This window comes from Dipteris shenzhenensis, chromosome 5 (assembly GCF_047967505.1).
Source record: "Dipteris shenzhenensis isolate YYH24624 ecotype China chromosome 5, Dip_SZ_1.0, whole genome shotgun sequence".
Classification (NCBI taxonomy): domain Eukaryota; kingdom Viridiplantae; phylum Streptophyta; class Polypodiopsida; order Gleicheniales; family Dipteridaceae; genus Dipteris; species Dipteris shenzhenensis.
The window spans coordinates 42,359,061-42,372,313 of record NC_141600.1 but is presented as its reverse complement, the minus strand read 5'-3'; the positions used below and the strand labels follow the sequence as shown (position 1 = coordinate 42,372,313).

At 41.1% G+C, this 13,253-nt stretch overlaps 1 protein-coding gene across 1 annotated transcript; it reads left to right on the top strand.

The window, feature by feature from the left end:
• Positions 1–2,896: 2,896 nt before the first annotated feature.
• On the top strand, positions 2,897–3,619 carry LOC147902049 (uncharacterized). Its single transcript, XM_087375292.1, has one exon. The coding sequence runs from the start codon at positions 2,934–2,936 to the stop codon at positions 3,372–3,374; it is 441 nt and encodes a 146-aa protein (XP_087231418.1). The 5' UTR covers positions 2,897–2,933; the 3' UTR covers positions 3,375–3,619.
• The last annotated feature ends 9,634 nt before the right edge of the window (positions 3,620–13,253 follow it).

The window sequence follows — 13,253 nt, the reverse complement described above, 5'->3', positions numbered from 1 at the left end:
TTGAAGGAGAGCGAGTAGCAACAAATAACGTTGTAAAAGACGACAGTAAAAGAGAGGGAGGAAATGAGCTTCAATGTAGTTAATAATGGAGCCTTGCAAAATGTTTGCGACTACCAATGTCTTGTATTTTATTATCATATAGGAGACTGATTATTGTTCAGTGACACACCCAGTTTTGGAGGCTCCTGTTCTCGCAACCAGCCCTACGCCGCACATCATCTCATCACCTGCTCATTCTACAGTCTCGCCAGGCGGAAATTGTTTTTTTTTTGCTTCTCTGAGCGAGTGTAGGACAAAGCCAGACGGAAAACGTTGAAGAATTTAGCAGATCAATGGGCCGTTTACTGACAAAAGGTAACATTCGCGGGCTTCATTGAAGCTGCAAATGGTTGGGAGAGTAAAATACCTATGTCAATGATCACCTTACACGCTAGCTGCAAAGGCTGGCCACGGCATTATGGAGGGCACGCTTCACCTCTATGGATAAAACCACTGAAGGACACCGTAAGAATTCTTTCTGTTTTGAAAGAAGGAGGGTGAATATACTTTAATTGGAGCCAGACCCTGAGCTTCTACTTTTTGGTACGTGGGAGAGGAAACCAAGCCTATGAAGGTGGAGCGCATGATGTGTAGATTTCTATCCGGAGAGTGAGTGTTCTCAAGCAACGGGATCCAATGCAACTCTTCCTTTGATTTTTTTTATAAACAATTTGGCATAGCTCGAGGTTCAAACAAAACATCCCTATTCATCATGAGGTGATATCATGGGCACCACATGCATATCTTCCATCACTTATTATAGGTTCAGCTCAAACACTCGTCATCTTGGTTCGGTTAGGGTTGGAACGTTTAGATGGGCATATTTGATGTTTAGGTACATACATACATTAACAACTTATGTAGGATAGGTAATATAAGCATTTAGGTCCAACCCTCCTCACCTTTTTATTTAATATACATAAATATATGTAAGGGATGGCCATGTATAGCTTCTTCACGTGGGTCGTTTGACTAATGTGAGTGTTGATATTCATGTGACAACCACTTGAACTAATATACACTTGGTGGACTATCTATTTACTTTTCATGTGAATTTGGAAGCATAAATGCAATCTGTTGACATCGTTAATTTATGGGTGCACCATCTCCAAATTCAGATTGCATGTCTCTATATTACATATATTTACATGATCTTGTTTGTAATAAGTTTAAATCTAATAAATGTCCACCTCCCATATTGGGGAATGCTTGTCTAATCATTGGATTAGCCTTCTAACCTACTTTTCCAAGTGTAAATGAAAACATTAATGGGCTATCATTATATTGTGTGTGTGTGTGTGTGTGTGTGTGTGAGAGAGAGAGAGAGAGAGAGAGAGAGATGTGAATGCTTATCAAAACCCACACTCTTATTGTGGTCGAAATATATTAGCAACACTCTATGAACGTCTTCTCAAACATCGTTTATGAGAAGCACTCTTTGAGCATCATCTTAAACATAAGCGAACATATTGGCTAGTTTATGAGCATCTCATGGGATATGCATGTAGTGACCACATTATGCTACATTCATGCTTTCCATGGGAGGTAGGCTTCCTAAATTATTTACATTATTTACACAAGAAAGACCCAATCGTAAGTACTATTTTATAAATCTTTTATAAGTGTAAAGGACTATTCACCCACTCAACATTGATTTCTTTTAATTGAAATTGTAACTTCAAAGTGTATACTCAAGTCTAAGTGGAAAAGAGATGGATAATATGCTTCAAATATACACATGGGTGCTTGATAACCACCAAATTTACACGTAAATAACACAGTGGCGCATTGTTATGAAATCAAATTATAGTTCTCCACTACCTATTTCTCTAGCATCAATCCCCAAATTTATAGATGTATGTAATGCTCAACATGGTGACTCTTAAATGCCCCATAGTTTACCATTCAAAGCAGCATGAACTAAAAAGGAAGGCCTCCCAAACAATAAATTCTCTAATTCAAGTACTAGTTAATTATTTATCATATCTTGGCACTACTTTTGTGATGTGACCTACATACTCTTGAGAACTACCCCCATAGCAAGATGGCCACTCTAACCTCTCCGATGGGATTGAACTCTTGTTAAATTGGCCCATAAGTTGAGCGAGACTTTTGTGTACATTTTATTAAACTACTTTTCTTCTTTTAAATCCCTTTAGTTTCTCCATGCATTGCTTTTATTATTTAAAGAATCCAAGACTAGTGAATCTTATCAAAGTCGCTTAGGAATCTTTGAATAATGTGGATGACCTCCTTTAGTCTTTGAATAATGTGGTTGCACCCTCCAATAGAACTTCCAAATAAGTAGAGCCACAAGTTTCATGATGATGACCAACATCTTATTAACCTACGGTTCTTGCTTTCACTCCCTTTGTTTTCTCCTGAAGTCTTTTATATTCATTGAAGAATTGATGACTCTGTACTTTTTTCTCTTTGAATTTTAACTTGGTGGAGCAATCAATGAGTAGTATGCTCTTATTGAGTGATTGATAACACTTTGTACCAGAAATAGCACAAAGTTCCAGAACATACAGAGTTTGTATTATGTTTGAGTGCATGCTAGATTAGGCCCCCAAGAGAGGTCAAGTTGGCAATTTTAAGTAGGACAAGAACGTTGGGAGGGGTCTATCCTATGGACCTAAGGTGTGATATAGTAGGCCACTGAAGAAGACAAGCTACCCTCTCTTTTAAGGACAACCTCATGCAACGTGATTTTAGCCACAAACAATGCCATTGAGGTGATTCACACCGACATGCACTTCTTGGCCCCTTCACACCGACATTTAATGGGGACCCTCATCATACTCTTTCAATAAAGGACGGCACCACACACATCCCTTTACCATCAAGAGCTTCTCGCAGTCTCTCTCCACCCATTGTTTGCTGGCCTCGCCATGTTTAGACGAACTAGCAGTAGAATTGCGCACCGTTCTGAGAGTGCTGAGCCCCCTCACGAATGTCCTCATGCCTCTCCTCCCCCCAACGTCCACCGGGCCGATCACGCCCGCAAGCAATCAACCAGAGGTGTCCACCTAGCAAACAAACTGCAGGTACCTCGCGTTCGAGCTCGCATTTCCTCTCTTCTCTACCAAGTGGGGAGGATGAAGAAATCCTGCGGACGCCTGCTTCTGGCCGTTCCTGTAAGAAGAGCTAAGCCCGGCAGCACGAGTTTTCGGAACAACAAGAACAATCACAACAACAACGAGGCGATTGGCATCCAGAGCGTTTCTGCCCAAGGCGCTCTTTCTAAAGGTACGTGCGCACCAGACCCAGTAGCCGATTGTATTGAGTTTATCAAGCGGTCAGCGGCCTCGGGAGCCCCTCCCTCAACCTGAAGCGAGTTCATTCAACGAGAGCGGTAATTCCAGGCTGTTGAACATGTGTGTGCAGAGAGCTGGGCGAGTTAGACTGACCTTGTTGCCTTTGTATTCTACCGCATTGGATGCTTCCATGGTTTGATTTGTACAAGTTTACGCTTGTAAATTGCTTGAATTTGTTCGTTCTCAAAACTCATAACCACATTTGGTGGCTATTTCAATTGATCCTCAAAACTTCTGGATGCCAATCAACTAGCTCGCAACGTTTTTCAATTTCGACCGTGGGTTGTTAATGGTATGTAACAAAATAGGCCACACGAAAGGTAAATAGAGGCTAAGTAGATGGGCAAGAGACGAGAGCTTTTCGCACCTTCTTTTCATTCTTTGAGGTACTCAGCAAACCCATCTATCTCATACTCCATTAATGGTTCCCATCTTTGCTTGTGATCGTTGCAAGCTTGTTTTCCTTCACCAATCCACTACGACTACTTCTAAAATCCACTACGACTACCTTAGAAGTTATTGTAAAGTTGTGGAAGGTTGGGTTTGATATAATTAAGTTATCTTGTTGTCTTTCTATGTAGACATAGTAAACATGCTCTTACTTTCAAGATTTTTTTTAATGGACGTACAAGAGTACATCTTCTTAGAGTCACCTACCTCAGAAAAGAACACTTCAATTTATACATAAAAATGAATAACACCATGGTGTTAGCAACCACCTTTCCTCCAAAAGCCTAATTTATGCAACCACCAAAACTCTTAGTTTATAGTTTATAATTTATAATTTAAGATTTCAAACGATTGTTTTCATAAGAAGAGCACTTTTTTGTAAGAAATTTGAAGTTACTTTCATGAAAATATGAAAAAGAAGGATGTTTTTAGTAGGCATAAACTACATAGTTTTTAAAATTAGTGAGAAAAGAATATGTTTTTACTAGCCACAAACTATATAGTTTTTAGTACTCATAAACTTGTTCTAAACAAATCATATGTTTAGTAGTCATAAGCTATATAATTTTTAAAAATAGTAAAAAAAGGTAGATGTTTTTGAAAGAAAGTATCTATGTGTTAGTGGGGAGTTCGCATATGTCAACTTGTAACTACTCGCATATAGATACAAAATATCTATGTCACATGTGTGGGGGGTCCGTGTATGCTGACCCATAACTACTCGCACATGGATGTAAAATACTAGATAATATGTTCATTAGGGGAGAATCGGGGTCTCAAAAGGGCTCATAAGAAATGGATTAAGCTAATTACAAGTGAACCACTATGGTAACCCATGGGCTAAGGGCCCCTTAGCATTTATGCAACTGACATGGTTTTAAAATTGATCAACCATGGCGATATGGATGGTGGATGGATCAAAGGCCTAGGATGGCTTTGGTGGGCTCCAAGTGGCAAGATTTGACAAGGAGGGCAAGGTTGTTGTCTGAATATTGCTGAATGAAGTTATTATTTCGATGCAAGATGTATTGTCAAATAAATTCAAACAAGCCAAGAAACTTATTAAGAAACAAATTTTTATGCAAGACTTATTGAGAAATAAATTTTGATGCAAGATAGGAAAATTATTGTGCAACAAAATGAATACAAAACCTTTGCACATTATTGAACTGTTTATATGTATACAAAGGAAAGAACATGGCTCCAAAGAAACGAGGGTGAAAACTTGCAAAGGCACGTGATTATGTTATACTCCTAAGTGTCACGACGAGTACACAGGTGCAAGTACTAGAATATGTAAACACTTCCTAGGCAATCCTCAAAGACAAAAAGAGAAGTGCAGAGTGGAAAGATGGTAGCCATTTTGGGAGGTGAAACATCTGCAAGTGCAGACACGATTGTGGATGATATATGCACATGCCACCATTCCCAACTTGTAATCGATGAAAGAAGCATGGGACTTAGATCCCCAAGTGAGGAGCCAACTATGGGAAGTCACTCATAAAGTACAATGATGCATAGTATTGGCACAAGGTCCCTTGCGTGCAGTTGGCAAGTTGCTCAATTGTGCATATGGAAAGGGGGAAATACAGTAGTGTGCCTAGTTTAAATGCATGTGCACGTGTGCAAAAACAATCCTTGGATGCCTCCTTCAAAGCATATCACATCGAGAAGGTACAACAAGATGTCTTTGAAGCAATCTATCGCACGGGATGTCTATTGAGTATGGATCAAAGGCCACATTGAAAAAATCCATGGCCTCTGTGACCAAATCTAGCGCTAGTTTCACAATGCCCACTTATGATTCCATCTGTAATAGCATGATGGATGCCTACTACAATAGGATGAAAGAAGAGATGCAGCAAGTTATTTACAATAGCACTAAAAAAATGGCTTGCACCATCCTAATTGACGGATGGAAGAATGTTAGCAAGAGGCCCTTAATCAATGTCATGCTTGTGATGTTCAAAGGTGAGGTCCGTTGATTGATACGACCAATGAAGATAAGACTGGGGAATTTATTGCCGAGCAACTAAGAAAATATATTGAAGATACAATGTCATTCAAGTGATTACTAATAATGCCAAGAATTGTTGAAAGGATGTAAAAATAATAAATCACAGATATCGGCATATTTGGGCCTCTCATGCTCCTGCAACTACCTTTATATAATTTTGGAGGATTGATACAAAATACATGAGACCTAGTTCTTTAAACCCATTGTGGATGAGGCTCCAAAAGTGGTGTTGTACTTTCATAACCACGAGCAATTACTTGGTATAACTAGGAATCACAAGCCTATAATGACTAACCCACTAGAGCTTTCGAAGCTAGGTGAAACACATTTTAGCACAATCTATATAATGATGGAGCACCTGCTAAAGCTACAAGGGCTTGTAACCAAAACCTTATTTAGTGCAGAGGCGCTGATGTGTAGATTTCTTACATGGCACACTAGCACATGGTGACATGGCACAAGGGCTGCCTTGATGATGTGGATTGCCTCTGTATGTTGATGTGTCAAAAGGGATCAACCACATGGCAGATAACGCTTGTTGAAGTGCCATGTGTCTGTCGATGTAGGTGACAAGCCGAGAGAGATAAGATGTGATGGAATCTTCAGAGATTCCATCCTCAATCATTGCATGGGAGCTGGGTTTGGAGTCGCCCCATCGTTAGGACTAGGGTGTAGTTGGTTTAGAGGCCGGTTGCTCAATCATTTGGCCACTAGAGCCTAGAGGCCATAGGCTAGCACTGGTGTTGGACAGAGATGAGGGAGCTGCTCGGTCTAGTGGCCTTAGTGGCTGTTTATGCTAGCTAGAGTGGAGCCTTTGAAAAACGTGTGCAGAGAAAGCTTCGTGGACAGTCGCCATTCATTGAGTTTTGGACGTGGAGCAGTGTGTTTGATTATGATGTAGAGCAGTGAGTCAGCTTGAATGGGGCTGAGGTTGACAGTGCCTTGGTTGTTGAGCTGGTCATCCAAGTTAGTACTCGAGGCCCGTTTGTGCACTAAGTCGCTCAGGTGGTTGGAGCTCGTCGTTAATGGAGCTTCTCTGTGAATTGTGGAGGAGCTTGTAGGATACCTTGTGAAGGCACAATAGCTTTATGGAGGAATGAAGTCGCTGAGACAGTCGGAGAAAAGGAAGCAGTTAAGCATGAACAGAATTCCTCTGAAGAGGAAAATGAACTTATCTCACTCTCCATAGCTCGGAATGATGAGCTTTCTAATGCAAATCAGAGAAGGAAAAGAGCTCTACAAGATGAGCTTGAGAAGCGATGAAGATGCCTCATGGAGAGGGCTTGTGCCTTGATGGAGCAAGGTCTAATGCCTTGATGAAGCAAGAGCTTTCACTCTCTGTGACAGAAATCTCTCTCAATGGAAGATGCCTCATGCAAGGAGGGCTTTACACTCATGAAGGGAGTGGGAGCTCCATCGGTTCTGATACCAGGATAGCAAAAGTGAGAGAGTGAGGGAGAGAGAGAGGAGTGCACACAATAAAGCTACATGTACACTAATTGTATTGACAATGAACATGAAGATATACATGTGAACCCCTTAGGGTTAGGGATAGGGTTTGCCCCTATGCCCTAAGTGGATAGTGCAATTTACACTATCTTCAACATTAATGATGCTATGAATTTAAAATGCAAGTCATCATACATGTATGTCCTTACAAGTCATCATACATGTATGTCCTTAATTTAAAATGCAAGGCATCAATGACATACATGTATGTCCTTACAATGCACCTCATGACAGTGCAAATAACATGTGGTGGAGCATTGCAATTTTCTTTTTGTTGTGTGCTAGCCATTTATGAAGTTATAAATCTTTCCCAAGACACTTTCGTTGGTAGTCGATGGCATTAGATGATGAAGAAAAGAGACATACACAAGAGATTACTACTACATGAAAGTGTAAGGGAAAGATTTATAACTCTATGAAAGGCTAATTTCATGTGTTATGTATTGCATGGCAATCTTGCAACTACTCCAAAAATTTGTAAAACAACATCAAAGTGTAATTTAAGTAACCATGCTGATTTACATTAACTCTAATCAACATTAAAAAATCATAAACTATTGACCAAACATGGCAAGAGCTTGTCATCATATATATATGGGCAGAGTATACATATTGAGCCATGTTAAAAAAGGGAAAAGTATACGTGGTGAACCATATTGGATAGGAGCAAAATATAGGGGGTACTCATTTTGCAAAAATCATAAGGACAATGGATGTGGCCAAAAAAACACAGGGCTACCCATTTAGTTAAAATTACATTTACATTCGATGTGGCCAAGTAGAAAAAATAAATCCCATATGGAGATAAAGAACCAGGAAGATGTCATTTTGTAGTGCTCCATGGGGTAATGTCAATTCACTTGTCTGCATGAACAAGTGCACTGTTGTGGCAATTGTTCAGCAAAATGGTGAAAAGGCATCACAGCAGGATGGTTGCTAGGAGGATAGCTAGGACGGAAAATAAATCACCAACATATTGACACTTGAAGAGCATATAAAGAATGGCATTTTTCAAAACTCAATGATTAACATAGCATGTAGCTCGTTCTTAGGACATGTAACATTTAAAATACAACACTCAAAGCTCAATTCTATAAAAATAACACAAAACAAGTTGAAACTTGCAAATACACAATACAACATCGGAACTATTTATAATTTCTGGCAACATCTCCACAATCCATTAACAAAATTAATATATGTGATTACAATATATGTCCAAAGTGCAACGATATACTTAACTTGGATAGCAGTCCCACTAGGTCACAGCTTGCACAACTAAGGATTAGATGAAAATGTTGCTCCGATGCCAAAAACTTCATACAATTGTTCGTCTAAGACCTGGGACACCCACAACCTATATTCAAAAAACCTTTCCTTCTCCTCCCTTGCCCACTGGTTCATGCATGGTTAGTGCTTGCAATGGAAAGTGTATTGTGTGAGAGCACATGTCGGCAAATGTTGTGCATAGTTGTATCTATGCTCTCCTCCCTTCAGCTTGGGCAAATCGGCATTTAAATTTAGCCCACTAGCCATCTTGGTCATATGGACTAGGGCACTAGTTGTTGCCTTTCCTCCTCCTTTCCTACAACCCCTTTCTCCTTTATGTTTTTTTTTTAGTAGTCTAAGCTTGTGATGCATTCCATTCCATTGTCTAGAGTGCAAGCCTCTCCTCTCCATTAACATGCAATGTGGCATTAATTGTCTTCACATATATTTCCCATTGACCTGTTGGGTCTCCCAATACTCGAGGGAAAATTTCTCGACTATCAATCTTGCATTTGACCTTAACATTCGGTCACATCCTTGCTAGTTCATGTAGTGATGGTTGAATATTCGGGTTTGCATTTGATCTCATAAATATTTTGACATTGCAATGGCCCGAAGTTCTTCATCGCTCAATCCTACCACGTGTTGAAGTGTTAACTGATGGACAAGAATTTGAACCTCATCCTTCACTAAACCTACTTTGAAATAAAGAACACAAGAATTACACATACATTGCTAATGTAAATTAAGCAACTCATAAATGATATGCAACACAATTGATTTTCATCATGCCCACTATCATAATGCAAAGTGTTTGTTTAAATATATTAGAAATCTTCGTAAAGTCACTATCTATTATCAACTTAGCAGGTGGTAGAGAGGCTAAAACAGGAAAAATGTAACAGAATCACATAACCAAGATGATCTAGATTAGCTTTGCAAATCACACATTTGGATGAGAAAGATTGATATCAAGATGAACCAATCAGCAAAAGCGATCCATCATCTAGATACAACCCGGCTCTATTTACATCTATATATAAAAATAGTATACAAATAAATATGGTATATATGCTAATCGAAGCAGGGGGAACCAACTAGCAAACACCAGCCATCACTTGGATTCTATATTTTTTATGCAAGAACACACGTTAGTCGAGGTGAGGCGATTCTGATCGACCGAAGCAGGTCATCTCTTGGCCTAACTACCACACAAACATGCATCTCCCCCCCCCCCTTTCTCTCTCTCTCTCTCTCTCTCTCTCTCTCTCTCTCTCTCTCTCTCTCTCTCTCTCTCCCTCCCTCCCTCTCTCTCCCTCTCTCTCCCTCCCTCTCTCTCTCTCTCTCTCTCTCTCACACACACACACACACACACACACACACAGTTACCTAGAAAAGAAATTAGGACAAGAGGCTAGACACTAAGCATCGCGACGCTCAAGGGCCATAGAGGAAAGGAGAATGTGAGGGTGAAACGTTATCATGGGTGGGGAAAAGGGATTAAAAGGGGAGGGAATGAAGAGGGAGACTATGGCACAAGGGGAAAGGGAGAGGGGAAAGAGAAGCATGTACATGATGGGAGGAGGAATGTAAAGATGGAGACATCAAGGGAAGAGGGCCATGCTTTATTTGAAAGGAAGGGAAGGGGAAATCAAAGTACTAGCTAGGTGGCTTTACAAGAATGAGCGTGTCCAATCAAGGAATAGCCCCCTCCTTTTATAGCCAAGAGAGAGGGTCTCTCCCAATAAATGCATCCTCCCACATGCATGGTGTGTGTGGAAGAGTCTCCCATGTGGGCTAGGCGGTTATGCACTCCCAATTGTGTGTGATAATGCTTGGCCACATTTTTCCACATATATCAACTCCCATATCCCAAGTCTATGATACTCCCTTGGTCTCTTTCCAATTTTATAATACGTTCAAACATCTAGGAGGACAAGTGGAGGGTTGGCACAAGGAATCTTGCCACCTCATCCTACTTTCCCCATTATTTAACTTGCACTCTTGGACCTTCTATACCTCCCCCACATGGGCCTATCCTATATGGAGGGAATAACCTAATATAATATCCATCTCCACTTATTTTATATTACTTCTCCCATGGACTTTGGGCTATATCTCACTAAATGCAGGCATGGGACAGCCTAGGTGGAGGGATGGCACATGGCGGAGCCATGCCACCTTAACATTTGATAATATTATTACCATGGATTATGTACAACACACCTTATGGGTCCTCTTACGTGGAAGGGTGGCACATGGTCATGCCCTGCCACCTCAACCTTGGGCCCTATGCACTCCATATTTTATTATACTATTGCCACACATACAAGCACACACTCATATTTATGCCTTTTTACTTTAGTCAAATTTATCCATAATAGTTCCCCCCCCAGGTAAGGAATGCACAGCATTTCCATGCCTCGAACCATCACGCACAAAGAAGGGCTTGAGATAACGCTTGTTGATCACCTTCTTGCCATATGGCTCATGCAGCTCCTGAACTTGTACAAACCCATTGCTACATTCCTTGATGACTTTGTATGGACCGGTCCACAGTGGCAGAAACTTCTTATGTGTGCGGTCTGGCATTCTTCTTTTGAGCAATGTCCTTGAGGACCTTTCTGATGATCTTCCAAAGTCGGTAAACTCCTATCAAATATGCCCAACACTTAGTTTCATGACGACCACAATCTTTGCATTCCTTACAAATGATCACCCTCCTTCGTGGCTTGTGGCTTTGTTGGGGTGGTGCTTCCACTCGCGTTATGCGTGATTGAAGTACAAGCTTCATGCGCCAAGAAATTAGCAACTATATTTTGAGCTCGAGGGATATGCTAAATTTTTACCTCTTCAAATTGTTAGCATAGTTCCAATGCTTGTTGATGTCGTGGAACCAAGCCTTCATTCCGCACCTTCCACCTTCCACTAACTTGTTCACACATGAGTTGAGAATCTCCTTGCACCTCAAGTTGCTTGATGAGATGTTCTTGCGCCTTTTGTGGCCCAAAGATGAGTGCCGAGTACTCAGCTTGGTTGCAAGTACTTGCTGGTGCAGACTTGCTATAACAATACACCTCACCCCCTGGTGAAGTGAGCTTCACACCCACACTAGCAGCCTTGGTCAAAGGTTTGTATGTGCCGTCAAATTGGAGGAGCCAAGATGTCATCACACCAAGACTAAAATCTGGACATCCCAAGTTTCTCGGTAGTCCAAGATAGGTAGAAGGAGAGGGTGGGGAGAATTCAATACTTGAGCAAGACGTTCAGCACCAAATAAACTTGCAATCCTTTGTTGACAGTTTATCTTTAGACCAAAAAGAATTACAACTTGAAGCTTAAAATAAGGCACAAAAGGTTGATTAGGTACAAATGGATTCCTTGGTCAAAACATTACCAACCATAGCCGAGTCCTAGAAACCTTTGTAGTGAGATTGAGAATAAACCATTCAAGACGAGCTTATCCACAGGAATTAATAAGCAGATGCACCAAATCTCCCCCCAAGCTTGGGGAGCATCCCACCCTTCGAAGAAGGACACCCTTTTATTTACCTCCAAAGCAGCAAGTAGCTCGATCACCGCACAATGAATGGAATTGAAATCAAAGTCCTCCCAGCATATCACTAGTTCTTCACTTGAATCATCCATGGTGTATCATCCCATCAGTCGTCTCCTTGAGCAATGCACTGTACGATTAGTTGTTGAAGATCGACATGAAGATGAAGAAAGAGATCTCACCCATTGGTAGCCGTAAGGCGTGGAGGACCAGGCACCAAATCCTTAAACTCGTCAAGAAGTGACATAAATATCCACCCTCCTCGTGTGGCATGCGTCCGTGAAGTGAACTTGAAAATGTTCAGAATCTACAATCTAGTAGGAGATATGAGTAGAGCGCATGAAGTGAAGTACTTTTTCTTTTTACAGCATGTGAAAACTCCCCACAGTTAGAGAGTTATAGTTCATGGGATTTCAATATATAAGCAATATCAGTACATTTTCATCACTTCTTATCTGCTGGCCAAATGATAAGTCTCCCTTTTGTGAATGGGGAGGTCTTGGGTTCAAATCCCACTCTTTAATAAAAAGAGAGGAGAGGAGAGGAGAAGGAGAAGAGAGAGAAGGAGAAGGAGAAGTAGAAGAAGGGAAGAGAGGGGGGGCGTAGGATCTCTTACAGCTTTGCAAAAGCCCGGAAAAATTGTCCATGACCAGAAGACGCAGGAGCCCAGAAAATTGTCATGATCTATCCGCGATGCACGTGGGTGTACACAGTAGACACGCGAATGTGCACGTAGGAACTCATAGGGAGCACGGATGTTACAGTTCTACAGATGCGGCCGATATGAGCAGAAGATTCGCTAACCAGAATACACATAGGAACCGTGAGCAGAAAGCAAGCAGACTCGAAGCGCAGAGGTAGGGAGGTTTTGTAGCCGTAGAGACAGGGAAGGCACATAGTTTGGAGGTGCAAAAGTAGAGAACTATGCAGAAAGAGGGCGCAGAGCTGCACCCAATCATAGGAGTAACATATTTTACACCACTAGCCATGGAGATCCCAGCAGCCACACCATTTCTGTAACCTATAAAAGAAATCAGGACAAGAGGCTAGACACTAAGCATGGCGATGCTAAAGGGCCATAGAGGAAAGGAGA

What these genes read in the sequence shown, in the direction of transcription:
- LOC147902049 (XM_087375292.1), top strand. Translation starts at nt 2,934, where the DNA reads ATGTTTAGACGAACTAGCAGTAGAATTGCGCACCGTTCTGAGAGTGCT.